This window comes from Drosophila albomicans, chromosome X, assembly GCF_009650485.2.
Source record: "Drosophila albomicans strain 15112-1751.03 chromosome X, ASM965048v2, whole genome shotgun sequence".
Classification (NCBI taxonomy): domain Eukaryota; kingdom Metazoa; phylum Arthropoda; class Insecta; order Diptera; family Drosophilidae; genus Drosophila; species Drosophila albomicans.
Genome location: NC_047627.2, coordinates 5,009,528 through 5,029,814, shown reverse-complemented (window position 1 = coordinate 5,029,814; position 20,287 = coordinate 5,009,528). Strand labels below are relative to the sequence as shown.

At 37.0% G+C, this 20,287-nt stretch overlaps 1 protein-coding gene across 9 annotated transcripts in view; it reads left to right on the top strand.

The window, feature by feature from the left end:
• The window catches only part of LOC117577544 (homeobox protein 2), a 47,705-nt gene that overhangs the window by 24,172 nt on the left and 3,246 nt on the right, over positions 1 to 20,287 (top strand). For 6 of the 9 annotated variants that reach the window (XM_052001915.1, XM_052001914.1, XM_052001913.1 and 3 more), the window contains 5 exons: positions 5,934 to 6,117; positions 9,615 to 9,797; positions 9,880 to 11,289; positions 12,172 to 12,742; positions 12,819 to 13,130. In XM_052001915.1, the coding sequence (XP_051857875.1) occupies positions 5,934 to 6,117; positions 9,615 to 9,797; positions 9,880 to 11,289; positions 12,172 to 12,742; positions 12,819 to 13,130 (2,660 nt within the window). Of the gene's footprint in view, positions 1 to 3,191; positions 3,774 to 5,933; positions 6,118 to 9,614; positions 9,798 to 9,879; positions 11,290 to 12,171; positions 12,743 to 12,818; positions 13,131 to 17,129; positions 17,425 to 20,287 lie in introns of those variants that run through there. The other 3 variants (XM_052001919.1, XM_052001916.1, XM_034262374.2) reach the window with 2 other exon arrangements.

The window sequence follows — 20,287 nt, the reverse complement described above, 5'->3', positions numbered from 1 at the left end:
TCTGAAATCAATGTGATTTTCTTGCTCATCACAAAAGTGGATGCCACAAATAAATGATAGAAAAAAGCGCATTGGAGAAGTCAAACTCATTAGAGAAAAGTTATTGAAATGCTTTGCAAATCTAATCGCATATTTATGCTAGTTATAATTGGAGTAAGAGGCATCTAATTGGTGGCGAGAAAGCAACAAGAAGACGCGATTCTTGAATTGTTGGCGTATTTGTGTCGACAGTGGGGCATTAATTTGGACTGCTAAGACTGCGACTGACGACTGCGACACGCAAATGTTCAATTAAAAGAAAAACAAGAAAAAGAAATATCAAGATCATGGCATTCTCATAACGATCGCGACGACGATAAAAAGATAAACTGGCATAACTGTCAACAGCGATCGCAGCAGACGCAGTTGAAGTTGGAGTTGAAGTTGGAGTAACGAGGCTGCTCTCTACAATTATCGGTCGGTGTTTTGAGATTTTGCTTTTGTGCTAAGCAGCCAAATGGATATTAAAAAAAGAAAAACAAAAAGTATTAAACAAAAAGAAGAAAAAAATATAATTATTAAATTGCAATTACAAAATGGGCACAACAAAATTGGGTATACGTACTCGCGATTTACAGTATTTTCACCTACAAAGCCAACTTCAGAGCTAAGCTGAAGACGCTCCGAAGCTGAAGCCGAAGCCGTCGAGGCGAATAAAAAAACACGCGACTCGCAAATCGACAGACGGGGGTTGTCCACAGTTTATAGCAAAGATAGTGGCGGGAGGGGGGAGGAGCAGGTGGGCATCTAGTGGGGCAGACAGGTGTGCTATAAACTTTACGAGTGCTAAGCAAGCAAAAAAAGAAGTTGCTGTAGAAACATGAAGATGAAAAATCAACTTTAATTGGTTTACAATTCATTTCTGCAGCGAAAAGCTGGAAAATGTAGCAAGTCGTCAAGTCGTCAAGTCGCCCAACAAAGAAAGCAACTGGAGCGCCAGCTTCATTCCTCGATCTGGCCGAGACTCTCAAGATCGAGTCTTGAGACGAGACTAATGCTGGAGATTGCAGAGTGTGTGTGTGTGTGTTGTGTATGTGTGTGTGTGTGTGTCTGGTGTGCAATATCCATGAAGTGGCCGCCACTCACTGAGCAGCTTAGTCAAAGCGCGATGCCAACGCCAGCGCCGCCAACGTGAATTAGGGAAAGCACAGTGGTGCAAGAGCGAGCATAACTGAGTCAAATATTTCGAGAATTATTTTTCCATTCAAGTGGCTGCAACTGACAACAAAAATACAGAAAAATTAAGCAAGTTCAATAATCATTTTCGTTCAAGAATTGTATTGAATCAGTTGAAAATGTTTTTTATATAGATTTTTGTTTTCAAATAGAAATAGTTTTTTCATAGTTGATATAATATATTTCACAGTATATTTTAAACAGAAATAAATAATAAGTATGCTTAGAATTGCAATTACAAAACAGAAAAATATATAGATATATTTATATTTCTAAAAATATTGTTTTTTTTTTTATTTATTCCTACAAATGCAATGATCCCTTAAATTATTGAAAACTGAAATTTGTTTTATGATTTCATTGGCTTTTTCAACAGTGCAATTTGTAATGTAATTTCTTAGGCTAGACTAGAATTGATATGATAAAAAATCAAATATACTATATTATTTCGATCTATATAAATTTCAATTTTTGTTGGCTGAGCAAATTTCGATATAATTACAAAATTCATGAAAATAGATTCTTAAACTAAGTTTGAGGTTAGATCAGAATTAATAAAATAGAAATCTCAAATATATTTTTGTCGAAATATATTTTAATTTTCTTTGGCTGAATTGATATAAATTTTTCAAATATTAATATATAACAAATTTCGATTTAATTACAAAATTAATGAACATAGATTCCTAAACTAACTTTGAGGTTAGATCTGAATTAATAAAATAGAAAAGTCAAATATATTTTGAATAGATTGCAATTTCTTTTAGTATTTTTGGTGCAACATTTCAAACAAACTCCTCTATATTTCTGTATAGACCGTAGGTTAGTTTCCAATGTTTTTGTTTTTAATGACTACCTTGCTTTTGAACCACTGTGCGATTGATGCTTACAAATGCAGAGTGATGCCCGCGGCATAGACCAGCGAGACAAGAGCTGGCCGGGCGTAACACACAGAGAGAAACGTCTCCCGTTTGTTGTGCTGCGAAGATCTGCTCTGCATTTGCAGTGTTTTTGTTTCTTCGTGCATTTTGTTGCTAATTTCACCCCGAAAAAAAAAAACGACAACACGAAAGAAAACAAAACGTGTGAAATAGACGGAAAATGCGCTAGAAGTTTGCCGAGTCTGAATGAAGTCGCAAGCAAACAGATTGCAGAAGAGATACTTTAATCGCGTGGCGGCCACTTGGCGAAACAGTTGCAGACGCACTGCGTCCAGTTGCCCCAAAACAAGGTGTCACTTTCCTGGACTTTCGGTTTCGGTTCGAGAGAGAGAGAGAGAGAGAGAGAGAGAAAAAGAGAGGGAGTGCGAGAAGTCGATTGATTTAGATTTATGTGTGTGCTCGGGATCATTTGAAAAGACAAACTTGATATGCAAATAAACGGAAGCATTAAACAGTAAACGAAAATCGAAAATGAACGAAAACCAAAACGAAAACTATTTTGGAATATTAAAGTGATTTGGTTTCTTCGTTTTATTTTTATAACAGTTGCGTGTGTGTGAGTGTGAGTGTACATTAACGGTATTGGGGAAAAGCAGACCAAAGAAACGTTGAAGTGGATTCTATAAACTGTATTATCGCATTGTGATAACCCGAAAAAAAAAACAAACTCGAAATCGAAAGTCGTATACGTAATCCGTAGGTAAGCGAAGGGAGCCAAGCATCATTTCAAACTAGCACAACAAACTGCACTCTGTAGCACACACACACATACTTAAATGTATATCGTATATTTGGTTTAGTTATTATACATACCACTTCCCCCGATACCTCCTACTACTGTTTGGCATTTTAGTCTGTCGTCTCGTGTCGCAGCAGCGTCTCTTCTCCGTGCACAGTAAATCACGTCGTACACAGCGTCACACTTGTCCAATCACAACAAAACACAACCACACACACACACAATCAAACCTTCCCCCAAAGAATACCCACGAAAAAAACAAAAAACAAAAAACGAATATCCATTCCCAACTGTAGCTACTTTTCGACCATCAACGTTAAGAAGGGCCTGCTGGGCCGCATGACCACAAGTCTGACTTCGTACCGTCGCAGCAAGCAGAAGAGCAAGTCGAACAATGACATTCACACCATCATCGCGACGGAGGTGAATTGTGTGACCACAGCCATTCTGAGCAGCAGTCATCGCAGCCGAAGCCGGAGCAGAAGCAGAAGCAACAGCAGTGCCAGCAGCAGCAACAGTCACGATCCGGATGCAGTTGAGCACGTGGCAGACACAGCCGCAATCGCAAACGCAATCGAACACCACCAAAATCACAATCACAATCACAATCAAAATCAAAGCCAAATCAACAACAGTAACAACAACGTCAACGTCAACAGCAGCAGCTGCAGCAATAGCAAAAAGGATCACAAAGAGGAGCTGAGCCATCTCAGTGAGCGCATGATGGAGGCACATCAGCGCAAAGTCTCCGCCGCAGTTGCCGAGTCAGTGCAGCTCCATGGTGACTCCAACGATGATGATGAGCCCACCACAATGATGGCCAGCGGGACTGGCGGTCAGGGTCGCAAGGAGCAAAACAATCGACGCAGCGTCGTTAGGTGAGACAGCTGTGCTGTGAGCAACTTCTGTTTCTCTGTCTCTCTATTCAAGATGAGCTTCCTATTTTCTTTTGTATTTTGTTTATAAACTGTTGATAACTGCGAATAGTTTTTCTGTTTTCTGACTCCACTCTATGATATATTTTGTAGTACTGTATAATGCTCTATATAAATATACCAAATAATGTAAATAATATCAACTTGGTATTTTAAGAACTGTTTGCTTTTACTCCAAATGGTCAGCGGGTATCTCACAGTCGAGCACACTCGACAGTAGATTTCTTACATGTCTTTAGTTACTTGTTTTCCACTTGTTTTCATTTAGTGTGAAAATGAGTTTATTTATATCAAATATGCTCTGTTATTACCGAAAATATTTCGACATATTGGTGAATATCTTCTGTGATTTCTAAGTACGTTAAGTCTCTGTATGTCGAATGTTGTTTGTTTTAATTGAATATCAAACTTATGATTTGCTATCCGACTACAAATTTCCACTACGTTCTGCAGGTTTTTCTCAACTAACATTACTATTAAATGTTATCTTTTTACACTCTTGGCCAAATATTTACCGGGGTCAATAATAGCAACAAGAAATAATATAAAAAATAATTATGTTAATACAACTTAGGATTTTTGTACAATAAATATATTTGATTTCTAAGTTCAAGCAAACTATTTTTGAAATAATCACGCAGTATCATTTATTTATTTATTTTATTTAAAAAGGTTAAATATTAATAAAATGAACACTAACTTATTTCTAAAGCACTGGCTGCAAAGGCTTTCGGCTTATGGTATCAATTATTTTTATTGAATTCTATTGAAACAGATAGTTATAATACATTTAAGTATTAGACTAGTCCATCAAAATAAATAATTTTTGTATTATTATTTATTATTATGTTATTGAAATATCAAATTGCCATGAGATGAACCTTATTATCCTTATTGCAATCAGGCAAAATTCAGGCTTCAGGCACAATAAATAATTAAACACTTTGGTACTTTAGTTTTTTATGTTCTTCTTTATTGTCGTCACTCATTATAAGATCACTTTACTTACTTTCTTAAAGTCGATATCAGTTCCGAGTTATCATTAATCGATATGAAATCATATGATTGTGACTTTTGCTAAGCAATTTCCAACAAATTCTTTGTAAACGTAGTGGAAGCAATACAGTTATAGGACATTTTTTCATTGTGAAATCATTGTAAAATCAATATCAAAATCAATGAGTAATAAATTTATTGATTTGGAACTACCAAAATATGCACAAACTTATTATGAACTAAATTAAAGTTGTGCGTTCAATGATTTAATGTCTTTAATTAAATTATGAAACATGAATTGCTATTATACATTTCTAACATTTATTTTTAAAATAAATATCTTAGAGTGATTTAATTTCGTTTATTACAGTATTATAAAATCGAACTTCTATCGCTAAATAGCTTATACAAATTTAATAAATAATAATGTGGATTCAATATTTCTATTTTCCAGTTGCAATAACACAAACTGCATAAACAAAACTCATCTTCATTTCAAGTTTAAGTTCTAGAAAAATGCACAGAAAGTGTCAGCTTGATATCGAGTCTTCTCGATATGGAAGTGTTTAGTCTAGAATGCTGAAGATTTGTGTTTTTCATGCTGTGATGTGATATTAGAGAAGGAAGGGGGTGTTGAAAAACAAGTTGGCTAATGGAGAGTTGCGGCCCTAACGCAATCTGTCAACTTGTTTTCTGTTTTCTTTTTGTTTCTCCACATGTTTTTTGTTGCTGTTGTTGTGCTGTGTTTTCACGCTGGCATTGATGATACTTTAATTAGTATCCACATATCTTTATATCTTTATATGGTAGCCATTAGCATTTTTTGTTTTTGTTTTTGTTTTTTTCCTTTTGTCTTGTATATTAGTGCGTTTGTTTGTCTTACAAAATCGTTTTCACAACTGCAATGCGATGCGATTCGAATGTTATGTGGTCGCTGCTGTGTTGACTTTTTGCTCATTAACCCACAACACTTTGACTAAATTGGTGGCTTCAATTAAACAAAAAAAAAAGGCAACTCTTTTATACATTTTACCTTAAACTAAAACAAATACTAATTGAATGACTTTGCGTTGTGGCTTGTTCTATGTGCTCCTTTCATATTTGCAGCGCCAATACGCAAATGGACAATGATGTCACGCCCGTTTATCTTGCCGCCCAGGAGGGGCACTTGGAGGTGCTCAAGTTTCTGGTGCTTGAAGCCGGCGGCTCGCTTTATGTTCGCGCACGCGACGGCATGGCACCGATCCATGCCGCTTCACAAATGGGCTGCTTGGATTGCCTCAAATGGATGGTGAGTACACGCTCAGGGTTGCCAACTATTCACTAGAAATTAAAAAGCAAAGTTGCAAAAAAAAAAAACAAATCTTACAAAAACTTGATTCAAGAATAGGTACAGATTGGATGTGTGTAATGCTTAAATACATGAAATTATTTGAAAGTTTTAATTTGTTTAAAGACCGAAGAAAATTCGGAATCTTAATAGATAGAATATAGAAAAACTTAATTCAAGAATAAGTACAGATTTGATGTGTGTAATGCTTTGAAAGAAATAACTAAATACAATAAATGATTTTAATTTATTTAAAGACCGAAGAAAATTCGGAATCTTAATTGAACATAAGTACATATTTTATTAGATAGGATTTGAGTATTTTTGAAAGGCGAATAATAAATTTGTTAATTATAGTTAAGAGAGACTAAAGGAAATTCGAAAGCCAACGAAACAAAATATAATTTGTATGCACTTAAAAGTTTATTTAATTATGCAAAATATTTGAGTGTCAACATCCGTTTCCAAACAAAGTACACAACCTCGATTTAGTTTTAAATATATATAATGAATTGATGCTGCGTCTAATCACACCGAATGAACAGCCAAAAAGACAGTTAAGATCAAGTGTGACCATACACAATTGTGAAGGATATTTAATACTAAATATGGACACGTTTGTTATGCTAATTATTATACAAGTATATATAATATGGGCCCATTTACAACACAAAACAATTACATCAATTGATTGTTTTCCATTTCTTTTTACTAATGCTTAAGGCGAGCATTTTAACTCGATTTTAACTTAAAGTATAAAGTAATAGAAACTAGACCTGAAGCTTAAATTAATCTGCCTGAAAATTCTCGCTATTGATTCAAATTCAATTGTCGATTTGCTAAAGAGTTAAAACTAGAATTTTCTACAATAAATGTAGATTAACTAGTAATAAACCAGCTAAGCAACTGCTTGTGCCCCAAACTTTTGTTTGGATTCATTGTTTGGCTCAGTCTCCAATTAAAGGTAATATCTATGGCCAAAATGTAACAGAATTTGCCGAATTGCTGAATCGCTGAAACTAGGCCAATGTGAGGTCGACAACAGCAACAACATCGCGTTGCATCGAGTGTTGAACTTGTTTTAACCGCAAGGAGCTTGGCACTCGGCTTCTGAATGTTATTGTCCTGGTTTTTGACTCCAAACACCAACGTCGTCATGGTTGCTCTAACGGTGCACAGTCTTTCGACCAGTTTGTCGCATGGACTATGCAATTTATCAAGCGGATTAAAATTCTCCTCAGCTGCAGTCTCAGTGCCAAGGCAATCGTGGAGAGTCAACAATGTTCTATATACTCAGAATTGATGAAGTGGTTTTCTTGGCATAGGCTCGAGATTCCATCTCGCTCTCTTTCGCTCTCTGTCTTCTTTCTCTGTTACGTCTTCTGTGGCTGTTGCATTAGGCGAACGCTAAGACATTAACTGGACATTGTGGCAGGCCGACTTTGGGTGCCAGTTGAAAATCACCTTTCTAAATTGAACTAAATAGTTTTGCATTGCCGATGTCGATGTTCAATCTCAAGCTGCAGCTTCAGTTACAGCTCCAGCTCCAGCAGGCCACTTTCCACACACAAGAGAGAAAGAAAGAGAGAGAGAGAGAGAGAGACAGAGAGAAGTGGCCACTTAGCTGGCTATGCAACAGCAACCAAGTCAGGCAACAATGTTGACAGATCACGCTTGACACTTTACAGTTGCAACTCGAATCCTTGTAGAGCATGTGAAAACGAACTCTCATTTCATGTCAACGCGTCACAGAGAAAAGCTGACAGTCCATAAAAACTGGCTAATAGATTTGCCTTTGTCTCTTCACTCCACGACAACCACGACAGCACGTGACGACTACACTGCTTCAACAAAAGCCAATTCACTGTTTAATATCAAAATTGCAAAATAATTGAAGCTGTATTTAGTTAAAAGTATTTTAATTCCAAATAATGTAAAATAACATAAGAGTTTTCTTCTTACTATATATCTATTTATGAGATTAGATTATTTAGATACTTTAAGATATTATAAATATATTATGAGTTAAATTACGTATAATTTGCATTCATTAAAGTGATTCTAGTCAGAGTCATTTATTTACAATTTTTCTTATTTTTACATATAATTTTCCCATTTTATTTATTCAATTAAGCATTTTTAGTATTATTAAATGAAACATCAATTTATTTACGTATTTTAAATTTCCAAATTAAATTCTCAATCTATGTTATTAATTTAAATTTTTATCTATTTTTTAAAGTGTTTCCAAATTTAATATTTAATCTGCAAGCTATTATTATACATTTTTATTTATGTATGAAAGTCTTTCTGGTGTTATTTAATTATTGAACTATTTATTGAAGTTTTTCTTATTTTCAATTTAATCTTGATTTTATTATTCCTAAAAATTAATTTTTTAAAGTTATTATTTTTATACCCGCTACCCATAGGGTAGAAGGGTATTATAACATTGTGCCGACAGGAAATGTATGTAACAGGTAGAAGGAGGCATCTCCGACCCTATAAAGTATATATATATTCTTGATCAGCGTCAACAGCCGAGACGATATAGCCATGTCCGTCTGTCTGTCTGTCCGTCTGTCCATATGAACACCTAGATCTCAGAGACTATAAGAGATAGAGCTATAATTTTTTTTCGTCAGCATTTGTTATGTTTGCACGCAGATCAAGTTTGTTTAAAATTTTTGCCACGCCCACTTCCGCCCCCGCAAATCAAAAAAATCGAATAACAAGTGTAATTTTAAAGCTAGAGCTACGAGTTTTGGTATATACATTAAATACTGTAGTAGTTATGACCTGAAAATTTGGTTGCGATCAGATAAAAATTGTCGAAGTTATTAAGGAAATACTTTTGTATGGGCAAAAACGCCTACTTACTAAGGCTCTTAGTTGCCTTGGCTGACAATCTGGTACATTGTGCCGTCTATGGTATATTTTGAATGGTGTACTATATCGATATACCAAACATACCATTTGGTATATTTGTAGTATTTTTTAAGTATTTTCAGTATATTTTTAAAATGATACCGCAATATTTTGCCTTTATTAAAAATGGGTAGCGGGTATCTCACAGTCGAGCACACTCGACTGTAACTTTCTTACTTGTTTTAAGTTATTCCTATTTTCAACATTTTATTTCAAGTTTTATTTAATTTTCAATTTCAATTAAATGCTTAATTTTATATAAGCTTTAGTAAAACAAAATTAAACTTGAATTATCAATTAATAATTTATAATATTTATATTAATTATTGAAATAAATATGTTTTAATAATTTATAACGATTCCTAGATTTAAATTTGATCAGATATTTTAGTTTTTTAAATCTACTTTTAAATGTGTAGAAAGTATATTTTGAATGCAAAACAATCTTACACAAAATTAGAATAAATGTTAATCACATGAGTATTGAATATTTAAATATTAATCACATATACAACAATTAATATTCACAGGTGCAAGACCAGGGCGTGGACCCCAATTTGAGGGATGGCGACGGGGCAACACCACTGCACTTTGCCGCCTCGCGTGGCCATCTGTCGGTGGTGCGTTGGCTGCTCAATCACGGGGCCAAATTGTCGCTGGACAAATACGGCAAATCGCCCATTAACGATGCGGCCGAGAATCAACAAGTTGAGGTGAGTTGAAATTTTAAAGATCGAATAGCGAATCACTTTGATTGCAAACTGATTTGTGTTCGTTTGATGTTGTTATCGACAGTGTCTCAATGTGCTGGTGCAACATGGCACCACAGTGGACTACAACAACAAGAATAACGCACAGCGTCACAAGTCACAGCAGCATTTGCAACACCAGCAACAGCAACAGCAGCAGCAGCAGCAACACTTGAGCAGCAGCTGCAACTCGAATACGAATTCGAGCAAACAGACAAGCCGCAGCAACACGATCAAATCGAAATCATCCTCCACGCTCAGCTCCGATGTGGAGCCCTTCTATCTGCATCCGCCCGCAGTCACAGCGGCTGCTGCTGCCGCTGGCGTTGGCATCTCGCGTAAGAACAGCGATGCCTTGTACTCGCAGCAATCGCGCAGCTCATCGGAGAAGCTCTATGGTGCAAATGGCGGTGGCAACAGTGGCACAAGTGCCACGGCCAGTGCTGGCGGTGGCGGTGGCGGAGGCGGTGCTAATGGCGGTGGTGCATTGCTGCCCAACGATGGCCTCTATGTGAATCCGATGCGTAATGGCGGCATGTATGCGACGCCATCGCCAAATGGCAGCATCTCGGGCGAATCGTTCTTTCTGCATGATCCGCAGGAGATTATCTATAATCGAGTGCGCGATCTGTTTGTCGACTCCGATTGCAGCAGCGTGAAGCAGCATCAGATGTCCACAATGCATCCAATGCATCAGCACTCGCACTCGCATCAGCATTCGCATCAGCATCAACATCAACATCAACATCAGCACTCACATGGCTTGCCATCATCAAAGTCGGGCAATGCCATTATGACCATTCAGGCCGATGTGCATTCGAGCTCCAGTGGCGCTGGCAGCGGCTCCGATGAGTCTGTCTCCATCTCGTCCAGCTTCAATTCGCCAAAGAGCAGCAGTCATCATCACAACAGCAACACAAACAGCAACAGCAGTCATCATCACAACAGCAACAGCAACAGTCACAGTCACAATCATCAGTTGCGCAGCCAGAGCTTCAATCGTCATGGCAGCAGCAGCAATATCAATGGCATTGCCAACAACCACAACAGCAACAACAACAGCAACAACAACAGCAGCAATAATACTGCCAAAAGCAACAACAGCAATACGAACAACAATTACAAACAGCACAAGAGCAGCATTGTCAATGGCAGCAACAGCAACATTAGCAACATTGGCAATCAGAATGGCGATCACGACTACGAGGACATTTATTTGGTGCGCGAAGAGTCGCGCAAGCAACATCAGCATCATCAGATGCAGCAACAACATCAGCAGCAGCAACAACAGCAGCAGCAACAACATCAGCAGCAGCAACAGCAACAGTTGCTGTCACAGCAACAGCACAAATACAATGTGGGCAGATCTCGCTCTCGCGATAGCGGTTCACATTCCCGCTCCGCCAGCGCCAGCTCTACACGCAGCACAGACGTCGTGCTGCAATACAGCAACCATGTGAGTACACTGCAACAAATTTCCTATATAGTGTGTGTAATAATATAAAACGAGAGACATTTTCAATTGAATTCAAAAAGTAGCTTTCATTTGAGTACAGAAACCAAAGATATCACCATTAAATAATTTTATTTATAATGTTGATCACAATATTGAATAATCTAACCAACTAACTATCAAGGAAACAGAGAACTGAGCAACTTTATTAATATATGTTATTCACAAGTGATGCTTTGATTCGTTTTAAGTTGATTAAACAGATATTTAACGTAGAAATTCAAATTTTAGGCAACATTTATTATTCCTAGTTTGTGAACATATAATTTTTTTTTAAAAATACTAAATATGAGTATGCTTTTTAAGATTTAATAAGCACGCAGATGAAGAAAAAGAAAAACTAAGAATGCTACTGTCTGTGAGGTACTCGCTACTCGCAATGTATCATAAAATACTAAAAGTATGCTACCGATTATATTTGGTATATTGATAAAGTAGAGCATTCAAAATATACCACAAAGTGGAAATATACTAGATTAATATAGCAAAATATACTAAGATTTTCCGAACGATACAATTTTTTTTCCAAATATACCATTGAGTATAAAATATACTAAATTGCCAACCAGAGTTGAGCTGGAATATCAAGAATATCTGCTTTATAAATATAACGAATCGGCTGTCAAGAATGAAAGTCAAATTATTACTAAGTTGAAGAAGTTTATCACATAATAATTACACTTTTCTGATAGAAAGCGACAACTTTGTGGCTCTCGATTTTGTAGTTTCTCTCAGTGTAACATAGCTACGATTCGAGTGAGATGCGAGCCAGTAAATCATTTGATACAACGAGTAACGACAACTTTCTCTTATCCTCTGTCACAGCATTTGAACAACAAGCGCAACAACTATAACAACAACAACAGCAACAACAACAGCACCGGCAACAACAACAATAACAACAATAATAATATGAGCCTGTTGAATCGCAACAAATCGCATTCAATGATCGGTTTGCACAGCAGCAAGTACGAGTCATCGATCAAGGACAACTACAGCGGCAAAAATGTGAATTTGAATCTGAATCAAAATCAGAATCTCAAGAATCAGCTGCTGAATGGCGGCATCAAGAGCGACACCTATGAGAGCGTCTGTCCGCCCGAGGATGTGGCCGAGAGGACAAAGCAAACGCACAAGAACTCGATGATACGCAACAATCTGATGGATGCAACAATGCTCAGCAGCACGCCCAACATTGCCACCCACAACAGCAACAACAGCAGCAGCAACAACAACATTGGTGCTAACAACAACATCAGCAACAGTAACAGCAATATTGCTGGCAGCAATAGCAACAGCAGCAGCAGCAACAACATCAATCAAATCAATGGCGCCGGCAGCAACAGGAATCTGAAGCGAGTCTCCTCCGCTCCCCCTATGCAGAATCTGGCAGTGGGTAAGTCACAAAGTCACCTTCCACAATCTCTCTGAATTACTTACTCATACAGTTCTCTATCCTCTGTGCCTTACAGTTAATGGACCACCGCCACCGCCTTTGCCGCCTCCGTTGCGTGCGCCCGTGCAACGCAACAATCTGAATGCAGAACACGTCAACAACAACAGCAACAACAATAGCAACAACAACAGCATCTACAAGAAGAATCACTTTAGTGCAGCAGCAACAACAAACAGTGCAGGTGGCAACCCTGCGGCAAGCACAACCACAGCTGCCACACACGACGCCGTCGACTCGGACTCTGGCCTCGAGGTGGTCGAGGAGCCAAGTCTGCGCCCCTCGGAATTGGTGCGTGGCAATCACAATCGCACCATGTCCACCATATCAGGTTAGTGCCACAAAACTATATATTTAACTGTTTTCATTTCCTTGGGCAATCATTATGCCAATGCCCAGTGAATTAATGCTTTGCTCACGCATGTGATTAGTATTTGATTTTGGTTAAATTGTCTTTAGCTTAACTTCGTGTCTTCTCTTCTTATAAATTCTTGTTTCATTTTCTTTGCTAATTTATGTTTAACCAAGATTGTTTGTGAAGAATTTATTTTGTTTTAATATTGACAAATATCAGCCACATTTTATGAAGCGTCGTTGTTTGTATTGTCATCGGAATTCAATTAAAAACAAGAAAGAAATCTACAGTCGAGTGTGCTTAAAACAGTGCGGTATTATTCCTGAAGTGTTCAAAATGAATATATCGCAAAATGTAAAAAAAAAAAATATACAGAATGGTATTTTTGGTATATTGATATACATAATACCATAATAATAATATACACGCCCGCTATCCATTTTGAATAAATGCAAAACAGTGTGGTATTATTCCTAAAGTATTCTAAATTAGTATATGCCAAAAATAATACAATATGCCAATTGCTATATTTGATATTTTGATATAATACTACACTCAAACAAGTAAGAAAGCTACAGTCGAGTGTACTCGACTGTGAGATACCCGCTACCCAATTTGATTAAAATCAATATATTTTGCGGTATTATTCTCAAAATATACCGAATATACTACAAAAATACTAAAAATATACCAAATGGTATATGTGGTATATAGATATAGTACCGCATTCAAAATATACCATAGACGGCTCAATATACCAGATTGTCAGCCAAAGCAACTCAACTAAGTAGGCGTTTTTGCCCATACAAAAGTATTTCTTTAATAACTTCGACAATTTTTATCTGACCAAATTTTCAGGAATCATAACTACTATAGTAATTATTGTATATACCAAAATTCGCAACATTAGCTTTAAAATTACTCTTGTAATTCGATTTTTTTGATTTGCGGGGCAGGAAGTGGGCGTGGCAAAAATTTGAAACAAACTTGCGTGCAAACATAACAAATGCTGTCGAAAATTATAGCTCTATCTCTTATAGTCTCTGAGATCTAGGTGTTCATACGAACAGACGGACGGACAGACGGACATGGCTAGATCGTCTCGGCTGTTGACGCTGATCAAGAATATATATACTTTATAGGGTCGGAGATGCCTTCTTCTACCTGTTACATACATTTCCTGTCGGCACAAAGTTATAATACCCTTCTACCCTATGGGTAGCGGGTATAAAAATACCCTAAAGTACAAAATACTCTAGATTGTCAGCCATAAAAAGTATGATCCGTAGTAAGTTGGCGTTTTTCCCCATACATTTTCTTTTATAATACGCTTCTATCTTATGGGTAGTGAGTATAAAAATGAAATAGAAAATAGCTAATAAAAATATACTTCACCTGCAAATATTTCTCTTTCAATACTAACCATATTTTGACTTAATTTGTAATCAAACAAACTTACGAAAAGTTCTGTTATATTTTTTACTCTGTTCCGATTGAAATGAATATTTCTCATTTGGTTTTACTTCACATCGTAGTTCACTTTCAAAATTTTCAATCGAATGAAATTCCGAGTTGGCTTCTCGTCATTGCCAATTCACAAATTTCAATCACAACATATTTTCGGCCACAGAACATACATTTTTGGTTTCCAACACACCAACATCAACAAAATTCGCAAAAGCCTTTCGAAATTCGATCATAATAGCTTAGGACTCGATTAGCCGTCGATAAACGGCAACGGTGAGATGAGTACGGATGGATCGAGTTTGGGTTGGTCAGATCTGGTGGAGAGCAGACCATTGAGCAGCAGCAGCAGCAGCAGTAGCTCTGATAGCAGCAACAGTTCAAGCAGCAACAGCAATGAGAGCAGCAGCAGCAGCTCAGATGCTGCAACGGTGCACATGTCACCGAAGCAGACGCAAACACAGCTGCAGCACAGCGAGCAGCTGACCACGCCCCCAATGACAAATCTACCCAATTTATGGGACGATCCAGCCGAACCCAAGACGAAGGACACATACATCATTTACAGCGCAGGCAATGCGACGCTCTTTCTGAGCTCCTTGGATCCCCAGCTGGCCAACGATCGTCAACTCGAGCTGCTCGATCGCCATCTGCTGGACGTTAAGATTGCCGAGCCGTTGGCACCGCTTTGGCCCAATCCCTCGGTGCTCACCATTGGCATGCGATGCACGCCACCCGATACGCTGTCCGGCTCCAGTTCGATGGCCAAAACGATGTCGGCGGCGATGGCGAAGCGGAAGTTGTATGCCAAGTCCAAGTGCCTCAAAGTGTTTGGCCAGAAGAAGCGCATCAATCGAGTGCAGGCCAAATAGTTCTGTATTACATCTCTCTATGTATTATGTCTCTCTATCTATATACTAGTTGTATGTTCAGCGATTGTAGCTGTGCATACTTGTATATTGATATATTCGTTTGGGCTAGTAAAATCGGCCGTTGACCCGTATTCCACGCCACGCATCGCATTCATTATCGCCGAGGTCTTTGACATTGGGGCATTCCGGGGGGAAAAAGAGCGATGGGAACAGACTGATTGATCAATTAGTGGCAGCTCGACAACTGAAAACTGGAATTACCCTCAACGACGAGCGGACGACAGCAATAGCCAACACGTTTAGACCAACTGGCAGCGTCAGTCTGTTAAAGTTTCGGGCAAATTGATTGGCCAGCAGTGTTATTTAAACACTTTACATGCCACTTAAGCCACGATGCAATGCGACGCCAACGACGACCACACACGAAACCAGAAATACGCCGCGAATTCGCAATTGGTTTTAGCATAAAGAAAACAAAAAAAAAACTAGTGAAAAGTGGAGGAGTTGAGCTAATAGCAAGCCAATTTCCTGGTATATGTTTTTCATTGCTTTTAAATTTACAAGCTTACACAAAATTAAATCCTTAATTCGATTAAGCTTTGAATACTGTTCAGCTCAGCTTAAATAGTAGTCAAACCAACTAGGATTATATTTTTATTATTAATATTTGCAATTTAATAACTAAGTAAGCCGTGATGTTGGGTTTCTTATCTATTTTTTGTCACTTCTACACATCATGTTTAGGTACGGTTAAAACTAGCATTTAAAGCACTAAAATAACATAGTTGGAATGTCTTTTTGTTTTTCTGCTGCTGGAGTGGAATAACCTGGCAATTGGCAAAGACAATGCAAAATATGCGAGAGATATTTGACATGCGTTGATCCATAATATACAATTTATACTATAGTTAAATGCCATTTGCAATTTTTTCACATTTTGTTTTTGGTTGGTTTATTTTTTTGCGCCACAGAGAATATGTGAAACGTATACAAATGGGTAGAAAAAAAGTTCACACACAGCAGACACAAAGCAAGTATTGTTAAACAAAGAAGTGGAAGTTGTTGTTTAACAAAAGTAACAAACATCGGGAAAATAAAATGGAAAAGGGGCAGACAGAAAGACAGACAGTCGCTGCGATTGTAAATGGACATGAAATTGAGTGAAATCCAAGTCTAGATTATGTGATCAGCTATCAACTGATCAACTGATCAGTGATCAGTGATCAGCAATCAGAAGCTATCGTTCGTGGTTTTTTTTGGGTGCTGTCATTGGCCAGAAATGTCAAGACAAGACATGCCAAGACAAGGAAGTGAATTCGTTGGGCAATTTTCAGACATTCCCCGCGCACTGCAAAAGGTGCACAATGCCAATTATGGCCTCATGTGCCTCATGTGCCTCATGTAGCAAGCGGCAAGCCACCCGCGCGTTTGCAGCACTCTGCGAAACTTTTACCGAATGAAAGTGAACGTGTTTCGCACAACAGCGACGACTGCAACTTGTTGCAAGTTGCTGTCGTTGTCGTGGTTGTTGCTGCCGCTGCCGCTGCTGCTGCTACTGGCGTTTTGGGTGAATAACTTTGGCGATCGCTTGAACTTGCATCAGGCTGCCAGCGACGCTCGCCAAGTCAACATCGTCGTCATCGTCATCGTGATTCCGCCGTCGTCATTCGAGCATTGAAACGCATAAACAACGCGAGTTTTGAATATATATATTTTTTATATTTATTTTTCTTGTCGTATCATTGAGAATGTGACTTGTTATCGATTAATTGTGCCTTGTGTTTATCGGTTCGCTGACTCGTTCTTCCTCACTTCGTCGCACTCCTTCCGTCTCTCCCCCGCGATCATGAATATGCCGGGTTCGGTGAAGATCCACAAGAACTCGCGACGCAATTATTTTACACTTAGCTTTCAGCGCTTTGACATATTTCGCTGTAAGTGGTATCGATAATGGATTCTATGTTGCTGCTAATATTATAAATTTGCATATAATTTAGTTCATTAAAATCATAAGAAGTGCAGTTAAAATAAATGCATGATGAATATCTTTTTTCTTTCTTAGTTTTGCTCAATTTCAATGTAAATTTTTAAGTACATATCTTTGAATGATCTGACTGGTTTTTTTAAATTTACTTATTCTATGTCTTTCCTTCAGGAAGTTTTGAATTTGCTTTCATTTCGATGTAGATAAATCTGCTTCCAAATTGAATTTCACCCAAAAACTGTCAGTTTCCTAGTCAGTCTTACCAGCATTTCAATCTCATTCCAATCCATTGCAATCCAATTCAAAAGCAAGTTGAGCCACTGATAAAAATGCTTCAAATTGTTCAGTTTGTTTGCTTTTTCTTGTAATTTTCTGTTTTTCGCGTTTAGTTTGATTTGTTGTGACTTCCAAAATCAATTGGCCAAAACAGGATAGACTCGATTCCATGCACTTTGGAGTGGCTCTGTCCAAAATGCTGTGGCAAATGGCGTCAACCTGACCACGTAATGGAAGCTGTTGCCATTGCCATTGCCATTGTCGATTTCCAGATCTGTCGTTAGTTCAAACAAGTTGCCAGTTCGCATTTGCCGTGAAAGTTGCTTCACCGTTTCGAGGATTCGTCATGGTTTTGTGGTTACATTAACAGGCGAGCGAGAGAGGGAGGAGGGACAGTTTCAGCGGGAGCGGGAGCAGAAACGATGGTCAATTAAGTGGCAACATGTGTATCACTTGCTTCAACAGCTCCATCTAATCATCTCATGTCATTTTCGGGTTTGGGTTTTTTCACGTTTTCAAATCGCAAAACACACTTCAAAAGTAGAGCTGCTAATGCCGCTCTGCAGACTCGTTTCAATGGAATCGAAAGCATTTTGCCGTCCACTTTTCACTTTCCAAAAGGATTTTATCTCTTCATAATTTGATTATTACTGATACGCATATTCTAAACTTCTGTGATGCTGAAATACTCTTGGAATCAAATATGTGTAGATGATGTGTTTTCCTAAACAACGCAAATAATTTAAATTTAATATCATACATTTTTATACTCGCAACTCGTTAGACGACATTTTGCATTTCCTAAAATTCTTTATTCTCAAAATATTTTGTGAAATCAAGCAGACTATACATGAAAGTGTATTTTAAATCGATACAAAATACTTGAATTTTTATATTCATTTTCAATTTTATTATGTTTTAGAATATTAATTATTAACAAATTTAATTTGAATTTTGTATAATCATTTTATGACTCATAAGTAGATTAAATAAGGTTAACCCTCTAGTGCCCAAGACTGACTTTAGAAGGGCTGAGTTTTAAACACCCTAACTCACTTTTCCAATTGCTTTTTATCTAGAAAAAAGTCTATAAATTATGTTTCTGACATTTGCAATGGATGTCAGAGCTTTCAGCAGCTGCTGCAGTCGTTTAAAGTTGGAAAAGTGTTCACGCGACATAAACAGTTTTTTTTTTGTTTTAATATTTTAAGAAGCTTGTTGTTCGAAACAAAATTTCTGTCGTGTGGCTTAAGGTTGAAAACAGCAAAACCCACACCAAAAAAGTTTTCGTTAGTTTTTTATTGATTTTGTAATGTCTCGACTAGCCAAGGTTTATGTTCTATAAATCTTAATTCGTGAAAAAGCCAACATTTTTTTCAGAACAAACCTTTACTTTTTAATTGGGATTTAGAGGGTTAATTGATTAGATTTACAAGCAATTCTTTTCTTGGTAATATAATGTTTTGTACTTTAAGTATTTATTTATAATATTTCTTTTAACTCGCAGTAGTATTACAGTAAATTTATAAGATTAAAATAAACATGCCTAATATTTCAAATCCAATTTAATGTATTAAACATTACAATAGTTATTTATCAAACTTTGATTTTAGTTGCTTGACTAAAGTCGTATTCAAATAATACGCTATTTCTTTACTAAATACGTTCTTATGATATAAATCTGAGGTTTGGCTAGAATCAGTTTTCTCTAGAATGTGTTATGTACTTTATTGCTCTACTGGCTCAACTACTTAATTATTAAAATAAAAATATATTTATTAGGCAGTTTAGTTAGCAATAATTCTATTTTCTGGGCTGTAAGCAAGACTCTTGATAATTGTGATATATCCCAAGGCAAGACTCTACTAAATGTATATATATAATATATAATGTGTTGTACTTAAAGTATTTATTTATTTATTTCTTTTAGCTTGCAATAGTATTAAAGTAAACTTAGAAGATTAAGATAAACATGTCTAATATTTCAAATCCAATTTAATGTATCAAACATTACAATAGTTATTTATCAAACTTTGATTTTAGTTGCTTGACTAAAGTCATATTCAAATAATACGCTAGTTCTTTAATAAATACGTTCTTATGATATAAATATGAGCTTTGGCTAGAATCAGTTTTCTTTAGAATGTGTTGTTACGATACTTTATTGCTCTACTGGCTCAACTACTATACTTAATAATTAAAATAAAAATATATTTATTAGGCAGTTTAGTTGGCAATAATTCTATTTTCTAGGCTGTAAGCAAGACTCTTGATGATTTGTTTTTAATTGTGATATATCCCAAGGCAAGACTCTACTAAATGTATATGTATGTATGTATGTATGTATGCAGTATTTAGTATGTGGGGCAACACTCTCTTTAGGCTGTCTGCTTAGTGATGTAGTTGTTGTTGTTGTTGTTTGGTGTGTGTGGAAGAGTGTGACTGTGCTGCTGAGTGGGTGGTTAGTGGCTGCTTGTTGTGTGTGCATCATTGTGGTTGCGTTTTTCGACGTGCTTCGCAGCTGATTAAGACGCAGC